The sequence below is a fragment of the Tyto alba genome, unplaced genomic scaffold (genome assembly GCF_018691265.1).
Source record: "Tyto alba isolate M040663 unplaced genomic scaffold, T.alba_DEE_v4.0 Super-Scaffold_41, whole genome shotgun sequence".
In the NCBI taxonomy this organism is placed as follows: domain Eukaryota; kingdom Metazoa; phylum Chordata; class Aves; order Strigiformes; family Tytonidae; genus Tyto; species Tyto alba.
Window position 1 is genome coordinate 6,600,257 of NW_024881317.1, and position 20,704 is coordinate 6,620,960.

General features: G+C 39.8%; 1 protein-coding gene across 6 annotated transcripts in view; it reads right to left on the reverse strand.

Moving 5' to 3' along the window:
- Window positions 1–1,540: 1,540 nt before the first annotated feature.
- MCTP2 (multiple C2 and transmembrane domain containing 2) overlaps window positions 1,541–20,704 on the reverse strand; it is a 136,283-nt gene continuing 117,119 nt past the window's right edge. For all 6 annotated transcript variants that reach the window (XM_042804137.1, XM_042804138.1, XM_042804139.1 and 3 more), the window contains 4 exons: window positions 12,189–12,298; window positions 9,727–9,836; window positions 7,276–7,373; window positions 1,541–4,987 (listed from right to left, as the gene is read on the reverse strand). In XM_042804137.1, the coding sequence (XP_042660071.1) occupies window positions 4,919–4,987; window positions 7,276–7,373; window positions 9,727–9,836; window positions 12,189–12,298 (387 nt within the window). In that variant the 3' untranslated portion in view covers window positions 1,541–4,918. The remainder of the gene's footprint in view (window positions 4,988–7,275; window positions 7,374–9,726; window positions 9,837–12,188; window positions 12,299–20,704) is intronic.

The window sequence follows — 20,704 nt, forward strand, 5'->3', positions numbered from 1 at the left end:
TGACCATCTAAATCTGACCATGGCTGGCCCTGGAAGATCCAGAACCAGATGTGTCCAGTCTATGAGCCTGACCTACCTTCCTTGTGCAAGGAAGTCCTCAAGAGATTAGAAGGCTGCTTGCACTAAGACATCAGCACAAGTGAAGTTTACAACAGCATGTCTTCCAGTTCTTACTTTCTTTCGCTGTAAGAGGCGTATCATCTTGTTCAGCCAAGAGGGAAATTGCAGGTGTTCAATCCAACACACAGAAACCGATTGGCAGTGTTCCTCCACGTAAAATTTAACAAGAATCACCAGCCCTCAGGTTAAAGCCACACTGAGAACTTGAACTCATGCCCGCCCAGGTGCTGCTGCTGTTGCAAACACCAAGACCTGAATGCTGCCTTCTGCTTCCCCATGCTCAGTTTCATGATTCATGTCAGAAGAGCACAGATTTTATTCAAAGCAAAATGACCTTCTAAATTCCCTTGAAATGCTACACTATTTTAAGTCAAAACATCACAAAATAGATTAAAAATGGTATCATTTCAAGAGGTTTTCACTCCAACATTATTTCTAAATGCTTGTGAATATTTACATTAATCATAAACATATTTTTTGATTACATGTTCCCAGAACTATGTAATTACTGTTGCTGCTGAGGGTTTTTCCCCCGATAAACTGTCAGGCAGATACTTTGTCCTAAAATGATGGAATTTCACCTGGCTTAAATTACCCCAATTTGAGAACGATTAAAACACTCCATCTGCAATACAGCAGATTAGCAATCATTTGTAGTATCTCAGCTTCCTTCTGAGTCGCTAACTTAAAGGATGATAAAGAGTAGATATTCTTATCATGTCCCTGTGTGATTTGAAGGGGTAGATGCACCAGGGCCCTGACACATGTAGCTTTACAGATAAAATACACCTACAATATTAAGTCAGAACAGGATTCACTTCTAACACATGCCATAGTCTCTAAAGTCAAAGCTAACATTTCCCAAACAGTCTATCAGTTTAGTTTAAAGGACAGAGAATCTAAAGGTTAAGGTTTGATTAGAATGCATTTTGTTGATTTTTTTCTTAACACATCAGAGCCGCCAAATTCATTCCTGGTGTGAACCTACTGGTCGGATGAGAAAGTAACTCCAGTTCCAGTTGTGGTAATGCCTGCAGGATCAGGCCCTACAAATCAAAAAAATAAAATAAAATGTAGCCCCACGTAGAGTACAAGAAATTAGATGGTAAGACTGTTTCCTAACAGGACAGCCCAATTCAGTGAGTTGTTAGTACTCTTACCCCAGGCAGTGAATTAGCAGCAGCCAGACTAATTTCTAGGGGACAAGCACTTTCCCTTTCCCACCAAACGGGAGCGTGTGGCTGATCTGCTGGGCAGTGCTCTCCGGTGGGAGCCCCAGGTCAGCGGGGCAGAGCCTGAGCTGCCCACCGCTTTGTGGGTGGCTTGGAAGGGGACTGAGGGGGAAGCAGAGGGAGGAACGGGTACAGCTGAAGGTGAAAATCGATGCTGTGCAAGCAGAAAAAAGGAAAGGTACATGACATTTCCACCGACTTCGCTTTATTCAGTTGTTTGCTCGCTTTCCACAAGGTGCGTTTCAGTGACTGAGTTTTACTGACAGTGATCCATAGGGGAGCTGACTCCTCAGTGCTATTCGTGATTATTCAAGAAACCAACCTCCAGCAGCAGCTTACGTTAGGGCAAACATGAGTAAATACTGCATTTGCACATATATGTCAAATCCAGTTTTTTACACACTGTACAGTTAGTGGACATGTTTAGTCATATTCCAATATATCCATGATTCTTAATCCATGGTCATCCAAAAGAGTTATAGTTAGGTTTACATTTCTGAATGCCTCTGGTCTTAGAGACTTTAGACAGAAAACGTACATAGTGTTGCACTGAAATGACTACCTTAAATTAAAAATTTAGGTTTATAATTTCCATGCTATACATTGAATAGATTAACAATGTAAAAAATTCCTATTTTAATGGGAAAATGGACACACAGAGATATGTATCAACTAATATTCTTGCTTTAAGAATCAAATGAAAAATCTGAATAAAGAGTTTGATTACTGGAGTGTGCAGTAAATGCATATAACCCTCCTTTCCTTTATGTAGGGTGTAGGAAATCCCACTACATCATTGTAAGCAAGTGGGGTAAGGGTTTACCTCATCTCCTCCTGCAGCACAGTCTCCATTTCAAGTAAACTCCAGTGTTAGTTGTTACACTGCACTGTCAAGTGATGTACTTGCTTACCTAGTCAGATACTAAATATTATAGCACAGTAAGCATTTTTCAAAGGATGGGAAACATATCTCCTAATCCTGATAAATTAAAAGCATCATCTTAACCTCAAATGTTTATTGCATTTCAGGCAGCCTTTATCAAAACAGAGAGCTCATTACAACATATATAGGTACTGGACCATCCAAATCCCTTCATTTGGTATGTCGCCAGCATAACAATGTAATACAAGTTATTCTGAAACACAACATATCTACACTAAAAAATAAAACCAAAAACTATTAAAGTATCAGTCCAAACTTCTGAATAAATAAACAGTTTTTTCTGTAGTTGAATGTTTTCACTCAAATCAACGATCAGATCTCACATGCTTGCTTAAATATGTCTGACTTTGGTCTTTACAAAATGACAAGATTACAGTATGATAAACCAGATGATAGTTTAAGGCGAGACAATGAGGCATTGTTTACACAGAAGATTGAGAAACTGGTTTAACAAAAGGGGTCCATGGACATCTATTGTATGTACAAGAAGGAGATTTACTGGAGATTTTGTAATTTCTACAAGGCTCTTTCCAACCAGCTTCATTAACTTGAAGTAAATCAAATCATGCAGAGATCTGGCTCAGCCAGACAGACATGCCGGGAAAGATACAAAATGAAGAAGAACAGACGCAAGATGATAAGCTTTAGAATCTTTGGCATTTTTCATAAACATTTTCAAGGTTTAAAAATCTGTATATTCACCCATTTTCCCACACACACTTGCCTATAAATACATTACACATGTACTCTTTATATACGCAACTCTGTATATGCATGGGTACACAAGCACACGTGCACACACAGGGGCGTTTTTGTGGCTTTTAAAACCAGGATAATCTTTTTTCTATCTTTCCATTTGCAGCTACACACAGGTTCGCATGAGCAAAATACATTCTTCATCCAATCAAGTCTATGAAAATGTGCCTCTCTTTATTCAAAGGCACCGTGGGGCTTGTTACTCTGAAAAATAAACTTCCTGAAAAATCACTGAATCTGACTAATCACCCTGTGCAAGATACTGTGGTGTTAGTTCTCCTCCTTCAAATTGACGCAACAGGCCCACAAGATTGCATTACTGAACCACACGACGCAAGTCCATTTGGATCGTTGATCCATAAGCAAGGTTTTACCTGGTTTACCTTGAATTAGATGACTTCCAAAGTCTTCTTTTGTTAGAAAGAAAACAGTCTCTTGCGATTCTCTATTTCTTTGTACTGTGAATTAACCCAGGGGATGCTGGTTGTAACCCCTGACTGGGAATCACAAGAAGCAACTCCAGCTCTTGTGCTACCAATGAATTGTGATGATGCCAAGTCACTTCCACAACATCCTACAGCACCTAAAGGACCGAGAGCTACACTCTCACCAAAATTAATCAGGTTTATATATGATTCTGTATTTCAATTTCCCCAGGCAAAATTAATAATGCTGGTTATCTGAATTATATAAAGCAAAAGCACAATAGCTACAAGATTGGTAAGCACGAAAGAAATCACACTCTCCTCTGAATAGAAAACGGGGTCCTTTCTTCTGTCTCTTCATTGCTGTTTCCAGATGACTTCACTTTCTGATCTTCTCCTTGTGAACCACCAGGAAAGACTCCAACAAGACATCAGTGGTGGACCAAAGCCTGCACTCTATTGCACAGCCATGTCTTTGGGCATCACGCTCTCTTTCTGCACAAGCACTTGTTTCTTTAAGGCTATAAAGTGTTTTTTCTCTTGGATCTGTAGTGTTGACCCCTCTGGCTTTAGACAGGAAAACAACAGCTATGCTGTAAATATCTGATGAGATGGAATTATAAAAAGCAAGTCAACAGAGCCTTTTCAGGTCAGTGAGTTAGGCTTTTTTACAGTCTCTTAATCCTTTCATGGCAGAAGGTTCTCATGCATCCATTGCCAGCAATGGATCTCCGATGATTCCAGTATCCAAAGAGTTAACCACAGGGTGGGCTTTAAAAAAAGAAGGGAAAAAAAAAAAAAGAAAAACCCACAAGTGCTGGATGAAATACTGAGATACTGTTGGAGCTCCTAGCTCTTTCTGCTAATTATGATAAAAAACTTTTTAAAATGTACACTGCTTGAACAGAAGATGGGTATCAAAGACTCGTTAATTCAGAGCTTAAACCTTTCTAGGCACAGTGATTTAACTCAGAAAAGAATAGCTTTCATATCTTAATGTAAATCTGTTGGATATGTTAAAAACTGGTTCAGAACATCTCCTCACATCAGCTCAGCTGATCCGCTACACTAAGCGGAATTATCTCTTCCTACATAAAACAGGGAGTGCTGCCACATCCAGCCTTGCCTATGCAATTGAAGAGAAAAAAAAAAAAAAAAAAAGAAAGTGCAGTTGCACCATTCTCTCCCATTCTTCTCCCCACCCTATAAACTAGTTCATATGTTCCACCTTGCTCTTTTTTGGGCTACGACTCCATGCTGAAAAGACAACCCAGAAAAGACAACTCAAGATAGGTGTTTATCAAAAACCACATCTTAAAAAAAATATAGTCTGTGGCAGCAATTATAGTGTTGTTCTGAAGCAAGAAGAGAGGGGGAAAGCACATGGAGGAAACACGTATGGGTACGGAGGGAGGTGCTGCATTCCAAAATCGCGCTGCATCCTATAGCGCACTCCACTTTTTCCTAATGGGACTGGAGCTGCTGTATGGTTTCAATTCAGCATGCTGCACCTGTAAAAACAAATAGACATGACGTTTGCAGTTAGGTAACTCTAGCTCACTACAGTGTGTGTTAATGGCTCCCTGAGGACAAACCAAGGGAAACTAAGGAAGGTTCAAAAGTAATGAATCATTTTCTAAACACAGGAACATGGGGGATTAATTGCAGGAAGGATTTGAGAAGTCATGCATCATTTCTTGAAACAAAAATATTAAAAGCAGATTTTTCTAATGAGATACATGGGGTTCTACCTGATTTCAGCAATGTAGGCTAGATCTTTGGGGTTTGTTTTGGTTTGGGAGTTGTTTTTCTTATCTTTCTGGCATTAACCTATAAGTTTAATAAACTTCTTTCAGGAGTTTCAATTCAAGTGGATCCCAATACGCAGTAAGATGACAGTTGTCAAAACCATACACAGGCCTTGGGATGCTGATATATTTAATCATTTCAGAAAAGGAAAGAATTTTCCCAAATAGAACCTGGACAAACCTGCCTCCGCATTTCAAAACAATCTCATATACAATATAATGGTTAAAACAGATGTGATAAACTGACGAGGATGGTGTAATCTCCAAATTATCTGATGTGCTACAGAAAAATATTCCCACTGAAATCATGGGGAACCTTTTGGAGAACATGCCATCTTTTTCAGTCCTCCTCTTTCTTTTGTCTAACATGTGTGGGTTGTACCTGGCTAATGTACAGACAGAGGTAATTTCTAACTCATTGCAGCACCACAGAGAAATGATGATGCATTGATAGCACGTAAAACAAAGGAGACAGAGAAGCTTTGGAGCTGCCATGGATGACTTTTCACTAGAGTGTGTGGCTGTCACACAGGCTCACTATTTTTAGCACTAGTGGAAAACTCTAAGAAGGTTTGTCCCATCCTAGGACCTTTTAGCATTCCTCCTGTAGAAAATGGTTATCATTTTCATTGGAGAGCTCAAAGGATCCCAAAATGATAGAAACCACTCAAGGAAATGTTATAAATGTAAATGTTAAATAAAGCATAAATAGAAAAGCAGCTTATCTTTAAACATAAACACTAAAAGGGCATATGCAAACCATCACTGCAAATCCAGCATGCTCTACAAGAGGAATGACAAAAAATAAAAATACACTGAAGCTTAATGTCTCTATGATCATTTCTGTTTAGCTTTTTTCCTCCCACCAGTCTATAGTGAGATTTCTCCCAAGTTATTAGTGCTGCCACCAACCAATCTGGTGGCCTCTTGAGATAAAGGTCACCAGAAGCCTTTTCCAACCTTGTTTCTACCAGATGCCACGACACTGCATGTGGGCAATTATTTTTCTGTCTCCAACAGAGTAAAATCACTATAGGCAAGACTGTGATCCCCTTATTCTCAGGGAGTAGCACCTCACTGTGAAAGTATCATGATTCACAGGGGAAGGTACAATGTTAGTGGGATCCAGTGCATTGGGATCAAGGCCTGAGGACACAGATTCCGGTTGATTAAAACAAAAGAAAGAATCCTTTATATTGTGTGGCTTTGTTACCCAGCAAGACTATTTTCCTTCCTCCAAGAGAAATAAACAGATCTGGACATTCTAAAGGACTTATTGTTCAAATAATTTCCAGGAAGATAGGCAAGATTACTAAAGACAGTGTTGTTGTTTAAAAGAAAGAGAAGAAGAGATGAGACTTGACTGAAATTGAGGGAGAATAGATTTTGGTTAGATTAAAAGTTATAATTCCATAATGGTAGAAGACTGATCTGATCAACCGCAGAGTATTTTATACACATCTCAAGGCATTCTTTAAAGAAAAAGATGAGCATTGTCCTAGGGAGGCCTGGAGCTCAAGGTGGGTAGGGAGGAAGAATTCTGAGGGACAGCTGATATGAAAAAAACCACAGCGAGCACGAAGTCATGGAAATAATGCCCCCCCCACTCCCTGCTTGAGAAAAGGAAGAATTCATCAAATCCTTTTGGATGGTTATTTCTATCAAAGAGACTATTTTTCTCTTCCCTTCATACAAATACCGGAGCAGAAAGGTGACAGAAACCATAGCTCACTAACCATGCTGGGTGATTTTCCAGATCATTTTTAAGTAGGTCTTTTCAGGATAATTTTTCTGCAATCATTTTATCCTTCTGACAAAGGATTTTGGCTCCCCTCTCTTCTAACACCCTCCTCCCGCCCCCTTTGTGGATTTTCTCCAATTCTTATCTCCGTCATTCAAAAGTGCACTGGCATCATATTCCCCAAGCAGAGCACCCAGCCGCTCTCAGTGCCGCTTGTTGCCTCTGTTGGCAGTGGCCATTCATTACCTACCTTTTGAACATCAGATGGTACCCTGGAGAGGAAATCTAGTAGCTCATTATTGTCGATGGCATAGGGATTTCTAAGCTTCTTAGTAAATTTATTTATGCCTAGAAAAAAAAAAAAAAAACCAACACACACAAACAAAATAAAACAACTCTTTTCTATTTCCTCCCTCCTAAATTATTCAGGAAAGGTGAAAAAAGGAAGAGGAATTCACGAGTAAAAATCAGTGTGAAAACAGTGCCTCGGACTTAAAGCCACTCACACGTTCCCTGTCATGTGGAATCATTCACAAATGCCTCCTGGAGGGAGCAGAGGGCATTATTTGTAAAGGTATTTCTCTTTTTTTGGGGATCATCTGTTGTCAACAACATGGCAAAAAGAGATTACAGCATGCATTCATTCTGGGGATATTGTGGGGAGAATACACAAATTTGGAGCCAAGACTGCTATTAAATCTGCAACCCTGCATGACCAAAGACATTCCCTCTCCTCTTGCCCAGGGAACTGGAGGGCCCTGAAAATAAATGGGCAGGATTAAGGGGGGTTTTCCTTCCATTTCTTCTGAAAATGAAAGATTGTCTTCCCCATCATGTGTCATAGCTTACCCCCTCTTTGCAAAATCAGATTTGACCAGCTGGCCATATTATGATGCTGTGGGAAGCTACAAAAACTTATCTCAAGGTTTACTTTATTTTGATCTTAGGGTGAATAATTTGGCTTATTAAATGCAGCAACAGTGCTCCCCATCTCCATGGACTTAGTTATATTTCAGCTGTCAGAGGTAGTCCCTAGTCTGCACAGAAGATCTATGGGAGTGTAATGTTCATACTATTGTGGAGTTCATGAGGTCTTCTATTCTCCCTTTGAGGAAAGGGAGTGATGAGCAGCCCTCAGTCAGCGCCATCTCTACTGCAAGGACCAGGATGAGAAAGCGAGACCTGAGCACCTTTCCCAGATCATTCCTTGTGCCAATGCAGCCACTTAACACCCTACTGCCACCACTTCCCAACTGAGAAATAGCAACTAGCAGTGTGGCTATTTAAAGGTGGGGTAGAAGAAGAAAGGATCATTAGGCAAAGAATTCAGCTAACCCATTTTAAAGAATAGCAAAAGAATTCAAATGTTGGTTGCCTCTGGGTTTTATAATACAGCATTCAATTCCATCATGCCCCTGTCCAAAATCTCACAGTAGTTTCCCTGAAAGTGATTTCAAATATGATGGCTTCTCCTCTCTCTGAATATCCAGCCTTCTCCTCTCTCTGAAATGTACCTGCTTCACATCTGAGATTCAGTTTTTAAGCCATATACTTGTAGCAAAATGGCAACACAATTTTCTGTGTACCTGATTTTTAAAAAACAGAAAATACCATAAGGTCTTTTGAGGCTTTGCCACAGGGTAGTTGTTTAACATGTATCATATTTGAAGGCCCTGTCAGTCAGATGATGCTGAACGGATGTATACTTTTCATGTACTCACCATGTCTTCCATACAAGAACATCAATATTTTGTTAGTGAACTTTTTACTCCTAGCAATTTCTCTCTTTCCCTCTTGTCATTTCTTTTGTTTGATTTAATCCTTCATTTCATTTATTTTTTGCCCAAAAGTGGCTTTCTGTACTGCTACATTCTCAATCCTCCCCTTTTCTGCATCCAGGAGAGCCAAGACAGCAGGAGATGGCTCAGCCCTGGCAGGGTTATAAGGGGTTCCTACAGCCCAGAGCCACACCAGGGCTGAGCTTCCATGGTTTGGCAAGGATTAGCTGCACTGTGTTCTCAGTCATTATACCACAAGGCTGAGATAAAAGCTATTACCCTAAGTGAGCCAGAAGGTCATTTTGAGATGAAGAAAGTCTTCAACAGCTGGAATGCCATCTCCTTTTGTGAAAGACCATCTTACTGCTCTTCAAAATAACACCAGGAAAGTTTTCATTTTTAAAAGCTCCTCTTTTACTTCATGATGCAGCTTCATACAAATCCTTTCCAACCCCTGACAGAAATTGATGCTCAGTGCCTCCTGTTGGACCATGGGGTACCAGGTGCACTGCTCCTCCTGACTGCAGGGGAGTTAAAACCCAAAAGGCTCTCAGGGTCCAGGCCTCCATGGTCCAGCTCTTCAAATACATCTTGTCCACTCCCTACCATTTCCCAGCTGGGGGCATCCAGAACCTGGAAGATAATTACTCTCCTTATAGAATAATAATATTGCAAGTAGCTTATCTAGGCTAATGCTCTTCTCGTGGTGCTGTTGGAAACTTATAAAAACCCTAAAAAAGCAGATCATCGGTTCACCTGGGGGGAAAAAATGGTAATTTTAAGAAGTTCATAGCATATTTATTCACCTCTAAGCAATAGCACTTGATTGTCTGTGTAACAGGTCGTTTAAAGCTTGATTGGTTTAGTTCTGTAGATATATATTGTATTTATTGCATGCAAATGAGACACGGTGGAGTACTTACCCCAGATTAAAACAATGTACCTCAGTGGTATAAAATACAAAATGACTGTTGCTGCTGCCAGGACTAAGCAGGCCAGGACAGAGAGGAAAGGCACTGTCCAGTTGAATGTGCTGTAAAGGAAAACAACAATCCTTCTCAATGTTTCTGCTCTTGGACACTGCTTGTACTCTGCTACCCGATAATAATTTAATGACCTCTTCGCAATACTCATTGCATTCAAATGCACCATGAATTGCAGACCCTCTGGAAGATGGATAAGCAGATTCCTGCATCTGGATGTTATAATGGATTAAGGGAGGTATCTGCAAGGCAGATACCATGATAAGGAAAGAGAAGATAGTCTCTAGGGAGCTCAGTGAAGTTGTTAGGCATGTAGCGAGTTGTTTTTGTTTCTTCTTATACGTGTCTCACTTGTTACACATCTCTGCTCACTGGTCAGATCTCCATTATTCATGGGCAGATTATCTGATCTGGAGACAAGGACATGTCGCAGGTGCGAGCCATCTGAGCTGGCTCCACTGGGCCACAGTGGAGATGATGGGATGTGTGTCAGTGCATGCCTCCAATGTGGCAGGTAGCCAGACAAAACCCTGTCAATAACTGGGAATGGATTCATTATGACTGATGTTAAATCTTAAAAGAGCAGTTAAAGTAATTTCTCTGCATACTATTAGGGATTAACATTATAAGTAATTCTCTCATTATTGATCTATTTGCTTTTATTTCATTACATATTCAACAATTCCTTTGTACATTGTATATAGGAGGCTGTCCTGGGTAATCTATACTATGCTAGCAGCAATCCAAGCTTTTGCACACCACGAACCTCTCAAGGGCAGCACTCTCAGGAGGCTCAGTCACCACAGTCATTCAGACTTTTGCAGCACTGCAGCACAAAACAGGACTTACTTTCACTCAGACCACTCATCTGTAAGTCCATAATCGACGTAAGGTGAGCAGCTATGCTAACACACCTTTCCAGTTACACTGTGCCCTAGTAAGATACATCTGGGCAGCATGCACCAAACACTGAAATACCGGGACTACATGAATGCCCATTAGTTCATAGGTGGATTTATGGATCTGGACATCTCTGTTTCATACAATCTGCCTGCTAACTTCATCACATCATGATGATGGGGAGTAGGAAGAACAGAGAATTAGCATGGACCACTTATCAGGTTATAAAATAAGACAAACTTCCCTTGACAGATAAAATTAATAGGATGCTAAAAGAATTACTTTTAAGCTACAATAGATGTATTAAATATTAAGTAAAGATAGGTGGGAGAGGACCCATCCTTATCAATCAACCTAGCTTAAGTTAAAGTAAAAAAACCAGCAAAACAGCTCAATTCAGTTAAACTGCTAAAACTCCCTATGATTGTATAACGAGAGTGACAGACGGAAACTGTAGCACAATTCAGTCTGTCACTTACAGAAAAACTTCGGTGGCAATTTTTTAACGGTACATTACTGTTGAGTTACAATGGAATTCTTCTGAAATTACATCGAAGATCCACATTAATAACCAATGTGTTCTTTAGGACCACTGTTACCGAAATGAATACAAGAATTAATAGTGTTTAAGCACTTTTAGTCTTCCTGCCATGCAGCTGGGCAGAACAGTGCCCTGTTCATAGACTGGAATACATCTCTGGGCCACTTCCACCCCAGCTGGGGTGTCCGGCGTGGAACCACAGCACATGCAGTTGCTGTATTTTTAGCTTGAACCCAGATCCTCACTAGAGTGGCTTGATCACAAACCATCACTTTGTGTTCAAAACAGAAAACAATGTGGGTCAATTAAGCTCCAGTGAAGATTGGGTTACAAAAGTTTGTGTGTGGGATTTTTTTTTTAGGCTCTTCACCTCCCTCTCCTTTATAAGGTCAGGAATACCCTATTTGCCTCCCCTTGCAATGAGACCCAGAAAACGCCCTTCGGGCTTTCTTGTGGCACCAACAGGAAACAGACAGCTCGAAATGGTAAAAAGAGAACATCAATGTGCTGGGCAGGGAAGTGACTGTCTGGTAACCCTTGTAACCAGGTCAGTGTGGGGAGGGCGTGGGAAAGGCAACATCAACCATCAATTCCTACCTACTTTCCATAAAGGAAAATAAAATAAATGCCTGATATTTCTGCACGCACGTCTTCAAGCAATATTTTCCCTTGCATGGCATCACGACTCCCTACCCCATCACAGACAGACAAGACCAGAAATATGGGCAAATGAGAGAATGCGAGAGCTGGATCAGCACAGCAGATGGCTTCTCTTCTCTAAGCTTTGGGAAAATTTTTGGAGCGAAGGACTCCATGAGAAGAAGGAATGGTGGTAGGACTGGTGAGGCTCTCCTGCTGCACCTTGCAGTATTTTTGGAGCAAGAAACTCACTCTACCTTAATCCTTCTAGTTCTGCTTCATTGCAAATCATGGCTAAGCAAGAAAAAAAATTATCACTTACTTTTTAATCCTCTCTCCAAATGATGCTATTTCTTCTAGAAAGCTTTGAACAGCTATAATGATCTCTTGGACCATGTGGATTCTGTCGATTAACCCCTTTTTCTCAGATTCCTAATTAAAAAAAAAAAAAAAAAAAAAAAAGGAAAACCGAAACTTCTTATGCATTCAGTATTTGTTAACACGTTCACATGAAGAAAGTAAGGTTCCCAACACTGTTGATGAATACATGAACTTGCATATATCACTGAAGGACGGAGAGAACATACATCCTGGGTTTATCACATACAACTAACATGAAAATATATAGTTCCCTATATTTTCTTCCTTTTCCTCAGCAGATGGACAGAGTTTTCTACATCTTCTAATACATATTGACTACATGATTTCAAACCAGGCTTTCACTGAAGAACCCAGCTGCATGCCAAACCAAAAGAGGTGCTGAGCACCCCAAGTCCAGTTGACCTGCAGGGGAGTGCTGGGTGCCAAGTGCTTCTCAAGAACAAGAATATTCTTGTGCAGAATCTCTGAATATCACTTTTCTGAGCTTTGTAGGTTCCCAACAGCCATGCTGTTTTCTGTATATAAATTAGAAGCAAGATAGTGAATGCAACATTTTTCTGAACATTCTGTATACAGAGACCTATTCTTTCACTGGGGAAAAAAAAAAAAAGAATCAAAGGAAAAAATGTCATTTTCCTTTTAAAGCAGCCATCTCACAACTTCATTTCTTACTGCTTATTTTAGGCAACAACATTACAGGACATTACTACACATGTGCAGAAATAAAAAGGAAGCACAGAATGAATTAAAAATCAAAATGACTTAAATCAGCCTTGGAAATCAGTATACAATTATCAGCATTCAGCATTTCTTTGCCAGCAATCTAACACACATACAGCCATGCAAATTGGTGTGGTTGCAGATATTCTAGCAAGAAATCAGCAAAACATTCTTATTACAAAATGCAGAGCCCTGGACACTGATTTTACATCATATTTAGACTCTCCAAAATCAGTCCAATTTAGAAAAAAGACATTTTAAGTTGTGTTTTAACCAGTCAGTGCCCAGAGAGGGGAGATGCTGGTAAAACACACGTTGCATCCACGTCCTCTGTGGTCCCCTGTGGCCAGGGCAGGGGAGAGGGTGGGGGGGAGTAAACAAGGGCCAGAGACACTCAGATCAACACTGCTGCAATTCTGCTTCAGCGTTGTGAACCCACGTTATTTCTCCATGCAGGGAAGAGGGTCAGAGGCTACTTAATGTTGCACTGGGCCAGAGAGATGAAGGCTCACTGCTACAGCCTTTTGGCACTACCGTGCTGTGAGGGGGCTGGCGTGCATCTGAGACAGGGCACAGCACTACATTGTTGTGTGCTGGAATAACATATGAACCATCCTTGGATGCTGAGAGGCAGACATGACAGTACAGCCCTTGTAACCCTTTGAATTACTTACTGTCCATTTCTCTTCACAGTAATTTTTGAGTTTAAAAAGCCAGCCAAAACCACCACAGAGTTATCAAGCTCCAGACATTTGAATATTTGCCTTTAGGTTGCAAGTGAGTGCACAATGAATAGAAGCAGCATTTTAAATAATCACACATTTGGGTGTGAAAATGAGTATTTTTACATTAATAAAACAACCAACAAAAATGAAACCCTTGGGGTGTGAAATAACCCCAGAACAAAATAAATAAATAAATAGTCCATTTATGTGAAAATAGCACCAAAAAGTCATTTTCACACAACTCCAGTTATAACCTTGTTAGGCTCAAATGTAAATGACACATTAAGATTATATTTAACTATTCACTCACTAGTATGTTACAACAGTCCCTTATCCATAGTTGGATTTTTTGCACCAAAGTTAGAAGTCGAAGTTGGGGAGCAGTTCATGGAGAACCAGGCAGTGGGAATTTCATTCTGCCCAAATTCAGAGGGGTAAAGAAACCACTTTATCTAAAGTGATATTCCAGGGCAAGCCTACTCTTGCTACCCAGAGCTGCAAGGAAGATCATCTGTCAGCTCTATCTGCATCATGCTGACTTCATTTACACGTATTCGATTGAGCTTAGAAATGTGGTGATAATGCACTTTAACCAATACAACATAACTTCTGCTGCAGCCATCAAGTAGACTAAGAAAATAAAACAGAAATACCTGTTCCTAGGATATAATGACAATTTCATGCATATTCTTACTTAGTATGCATGCTAAAATCACCCCTAGACAATGACATTTTCAATTTATAATACAAAATATGTCCAACCAAGGAAAAGGCAGAGACAGACTGGGATTAGAAAGCCTTGTAAATTAAATCAGCTATTAAAGAGTAAAGTAGGCTAGTCACTGCCCTTGCAGTGTGAGCTGCAATATGTGTGCAGAGTCATTTGAAAATCCTGAAAATTTGTCAACATCTTTTTGTTATTGTTTTGCTCTGGAAACGTCCAGTCCAAACACATCTACGGGATGATTAGGTCACTGGTTAAGCAAGAGAGAAGCAGACAAATGAAGTACAACAAATGGGATTTTCCAAATTATTTAGATTTTGGAGTGCTGTTTATGCTTTCTGAAGTCAGCACCTCACAAAACACTTTTGGAAGCAGTAGGAGAGTTCACAGTCCACCAAGACAGTCACTGGTCCATATTTATTAGTAAATGGGCAACTGTCATACAGAAAGCTAAATATGAATGTTACCATATTTGTGGAAGATGTTAAAAACAATCCTAAATACATCTTCCCCTAAACACACTTTTCCATTTGTGCAAGGCCCTACCACCGAGAGAGTTTTTCTCCATCCTCCTCAGGTATCATTCCTTTCTGATTTCTTTTGGACTCAATATATTATGCTGCATGAAAACAGGATTTAGATACCCATGGTTCAAAATCACAGCTTAGAAGCTTTGGCTTGAATTAAAAATAAAATATCCTGCCTGTTTCTGGCATTTTTTTCCTAAAACCGGTGGTAAAACTTCCATTCCTTCAAGGCCTTTTTCTTCTTAATTTCTTAGCTGATTACAGCACTGTGGGTGGACCAAAACTAGTCTTCAGCCTCTGGGAAAGAATTAACTCTATCAAAATGAATTTACAACAGAGAATTAATTATATAATCAGTGTGTTACTTCAAATCTTCCTTGCATATCCTGATTTAAGAAACCTTCATTTCAACGTTAATTGCCTGAACAAAACCACAAAAGGGGTCTTATAAAAGATTAAGCATGTCAGGGGAAGAAAGAAAAGAAAAACACAACAAAAACACCCAGCAAATTCAGAAATTAAGTCTTTTGTGTCCAGCTAATGTACATCAACTTAAACTTGTAAATGAAGACACCGAATCTCTGCCGAACTGAAAGACGCTTCTAGATTCTTCTATTTCTGAAGGACATGTAAATGCACTCAAAGGGCTACTACAGCTCTATGATCTTCCTTCCCTACCATGTCATGCTGCTCCCAGATATTCAGGAACAGTTGCAAAAGGAACTGTCACTCGACTGCAAAACTGAGGTATACCCTATGTTGAAGACTTTAAAAGCGTGTGAAACATGGGGCAGGCCAGGAGGGGACGTCTCCAGCATCAACACAGCAATTCATGACGGGTAAGATAGAGTTGTCAGAGCTGGGCTTGCAAGGGAAAATCATAAAATCTACAGAGGAAGAGACTGAAGGCAAAATTTATCAATTGTCTGCTCTGCAACAAAGACCAAATAATGGTAGTTACTGCTTCTGCTCTAGCAAGCCATTGATTACTGAATTGGAAACTTGGATGGTGGAGATGATCTAACTTTTTGTGATCATTTGTTTCAATGACTAATAGCTTTCATCTTTACAAAAAGCTGTTCCCTATTTTTTAAATCTATCCTTCAGGTATTTTGCCACTGGGTATATCCAAACCAGTAAGCGACACTCCAAATGCACAGGCTATTTTTAATGTTGTTCTCTAAGTGTATTTCTCATGTATGCTGCAAACATTGTATGCACACAACTAAAAACTTAGGCTTGAAGCCATTAAAAAGTTCTAAATACTTGCTCACTTGGATTTCATATAAAACACTCGCACCAAAAGAAATCTTGCATGCAACTTTCAAACAAGTGGTATTCATCAGTGGATTTTTGGCATGCCAAAGGAAACTCAATCTATAAAGCTGAGGAACACTTGGGGGCAAGGATGAGGAAAAGGGGAGGAGAAAAAATAAATATGGGTTAATGTATAAAGAGGAAGAAAACAGAATACAGGCAAACTAAGTCAGGAATTAAAATCTTGCATATCTTCATGAATTTGAAGAGTTGGTTGGTCTAGCCCTGGGCTGGCCTAACCTTCAGGATTAGGTTTTTTACAGTAGCTACCTCATTATGCCACTGCTGCTACAAGCACATTAGGGCAATGTTTTACCAGGATTTATCTGATGTACCAGATACAAATTCCCCAGGGTATTAACAACAAACAAGATTGATGGAAAGGGGAAAGAAAGGAAAAGGCTCAGGCACACAAGTCCTTTTGCTCTACTATTATTCTGTTTTTTTAAAAAACAACAACAACAAAAAAAAAAAAAAAAAAAAAAACCACCAAAAAAAACACACGTGGTAGTTATTTAGAGAAAAACAGACTTGGCCAAAGTTGGATATACCTTGCAACTCGCTCTGTGCTAGACTACAAAACTCTGACCTTACCAGTGTCCAGCAAAACTTGTGCCAAACAACATCGTAAGGCCAAAATACAGATGAAGAACAACTGAAACCGAAGTGATTTTATTTGGTATAAACAGCAGACCACTGGCCTCTATTGTCTGCAGGGAACACTTCACGAACAGTTTCAGTCTAGCAGCAGAATGAAGCTCTTGTGGGAGGTGGTAGCCATGGAGTGACAGACAGTCTCTTGGTAGCTAAAATGAATTCCAGGCAGAGCTTTGAAAATAGTCACCACAGCAACCTTGAACTGGATCCTGCCTTCAGTGGGAGCCAAAGGCGGCTGAAACGAGCCCAGCAATCTGCATTGCTGAGTCACTGTCTTGCCCTGTGCTGCGATGTCTGCTGCGTGTCAAGGAGGGCTTCTCAGCAATTCCAGGAGGATGGGTACCCAGAGAGGATGGCTGCCAAACTCTGAGCAATTGCCTCGTGCAGTCCTGAAGCTGTGCATCACAGGATCTTTTTGTTTATTAACACCATGCTGCAAATGTGCCTGCCTGGATGTGGAAATTTAGCGAATCTGAGTGTACTTGAAATAATTACCATATAGAGGAAATGCAACACATACAGGTCAATTTATGCTCTCAGTTAAAAAGGTGTGAAATCTGGAATAATTCCACCAGAGCCAATAGAATCACTTCAGATTGATATGAAGGAGAGCACCATTGGCCTTAAAAGGACAGATTTTAAAAGCAATGGCACATCATCCTACAGCTAAGGCTGGGGGAACACTGGCTAAAAGGCAGAACGTGACCCACTTCACACTTTGTTCAGCAAGGCTGGCACTTTCTTTGCTTACCTCAGATGAATTTCATCTGTGCACAGAGGGCCAGCAAAAGTTTGCTAAACCCAACCCAAAAAAAAGCTTACGTGCAGAGGCTTAGGTTGTAACTATTGCTTCCTCTCTGCATAGGCATGAAATACAAGGGGTTTAAGAAGCATTTTCTGTACCTGCTCATGTTTTCAGAGACATGTAAGGTAACCCAAAGCCTGGTGGTATTGCTACAAGTTTTAAAGCAATACTGGTAGTCACAACCGAAAACACCATTTGGGTAAGGAACATGTGCATAAGAAATAAGAAATAAGCCTGAATGGAGATAAAAAGTCATCAGTTATCTTTGATTTAAAGAAGGGAAGGGGAAAGAAAATAACTCCGGTCAAAATAAGTGCTTTCTCCTAGAAATACGAGACCTAAGAACAATCACACGGTGATTTGACTTAAACTACTGGATCATCATCTATAATCTAGGTAATGATCTTTAGCAATTTGGGGTACAGGAGAAAGAGGGACTTATTCATAAATCTGACCAATTCAAAAAAAATTTTAACAACATTTTAAATAGTTAGAATTTTCAAGGGACAAGAACTCCCTGAGGGTTATGTGCTTGGTCCAGTGACCTGCCTAGTGCTACTTAATATTTCTCCAGAGATTTAGAGAATTTACAGTGTCGGTTTACCTACCTCCAGTGCAAGAGGGAGAATTTTAGCCTGACATAGGGCTGTTAATATTTCAATGTGAGGAGAGCCATACCATAGCCCTTAGGATATATAAAAGTCCTCTGTAAGTCCCTCCTTTCAACCCTTCTCTCCCATCATGCCTAAACCTATAAATGGGTGGGTCATGATGCCGAGACAAGGATTGTGCCAATTTATGAGATACCTACAGATACGAGCTGTCTTAAACAATGCTGAAGTGTAAATAAGAAATAACAACAGACCATTTATCTTCCAGTTTCTTGTACACAGGAGGCTCCTAAGCAAAGAGCAAAGCACCACCAGAACAACCCATTCATTCTGTCTTAACCAGAAGTTGATTAGGTTAATAAGAAGCCTGGAGAAAACTTACAGAAGCTATAACCATGTCTTAAGTGATACCTGGAAACCTCTATTGCACTTTAGTCAAGATGGTTGCAAGACCAGATGATTATGTATGCTTTGAAGTGTCCCATCCTCCAGCTTTGCACCAAACACAGCTCAGGCAAGTAGCAGAATGTGTGCCTTAGGCTTCTCCATCACTAACGTGTTCATGGTCTGAATGTGGACTCATTAGGAGGCAGTGAGAGAGAAGCCACAACAAGCCAACTGAAGAAAGAACAGCACTTTAAGGGAGTCCACACCTAAACAAACACACACCTCATGGATTTTCTTAGGGCTCAATCTTGCCCATAACTCTGTGAAGAAGGTGAGTGCAAGGACGTTAGTCTGAACTTACCCTGTGTATTATGGGGTATTTTCAAGTCTTTACCATCATAATTTCTTTTCAGCAATCTTAACGGGAGATGTTGAAATATTACATTGCAATTGTTGTATTGAAGAGAAAAACTAATGAAATTATTTATACTTCCAGGGAAAAAAACAATGAGATGATATTGTCTTGAATGACCTTTCCTAAATATGGGGATATAGCATCTTACACAATAGACTCTTGGTTCATGTTTCAATTACTGACCTTTACTGTGGAGAAAATTAATGCAATTTTCATCGTAATCCACCCGTACAAATAAGATCCATACGGAAGGTTTCCACATGCTGAATCTAACTCAAATGGAAAATGTCAGATGTTTGCTACTGGATGAATTTGACTTTAATTTGTTCGGCTGAAGTCTTTTTGAATTGTATTCATAAAACTTCGTATATTTTTGGTACTTACTTTTGACAGAGAACTTCCTACATTAGAAACATTGGATTTTTCTTCTTTTTTTGGGGATATTTTCCCACTTTCCTTTTTTCCAGTACATGAGATACTAAAAATTTACTGGAAGTTGCCAAGTTACTTGGTTTAAAGCCACAGTGTCATCTGATCTTTCCCTATTACATCCCACTAGCCAAGCAGGGCTATGCTGGCTCACCACAGGATAGAAGCCTTCCAAGAAAAAAAAAACAAAACAGGAATTGTTGATTTAGTTTTGTCTCTGATTTTCTTTTGAATCAGTTACCAGACCTGATAATAGTAGTAATTTAAGTTTCGTCTGTTTTGAAGGAGATGCAAACTTTTATCTAGACAACTTAAGATCACAAGACGACTCCAAGACTCTTTCCAGTTGGGTGCTATGATACACACATTCAAACAGGGTAACTGTCTGCTGTTGAAGCTCTACAGTTGTTGTCAAAAAAGAAAAAAAAAAAAAAAAAGTAAAATAAATAGAAATGGTCAACAATCAGACAACTCACATTGAGCTGCATGTAACTTGTCTATACCTTTCTACTGGCAGACAAAAGATGTTTCAGTGATGTAATTTTAAAACAATCCATATTCAGACAGCCTGACAGACCCCAGAGCTGACATAACACAGCCTGAACTCCATGTCCAAGATGGCATAAATCCGAGAAGGCATTCATCCACTGAACAGCTTGTGCCAAAGGGACAGAGCTCTCTTATCTTTTACAGTCCTCTGTGCTGGTATTTGGGGAGAGGAGAGGGAGGAAAAAAAAAGCGGAGTTGGCAATTAAGCCCTGTCATTTAAGACAGATAGTTTAGGTGGAGGGAGCTAATCTGCTCTTTGGGTTTTGAATGAAGTGTCTGTGTATTTATAATTTGTAAACAGTTCATCTCTTCGAGGGTGTGTTACAATTCCCAGAAGCATGGTCTGTTATGTCTAACATGCAGCAGAATCCAGAAGGGCTATGTGTGTGAGTATTTTGATATAGCATGATGATAGGAAACAGAAACAGTGACCCCCTATACCACAACCCAACCAGCAGATTTCAACTTTAGGAGCTCTTGTATTACGGAGGAAAAAAAAAAATACACAGACTTCTTTTTAAAGTATAGTTGTCTGTTTGAATGTTGACATTGCCATGAGATAACGTCATAAAATCACATTTTTCTTATACT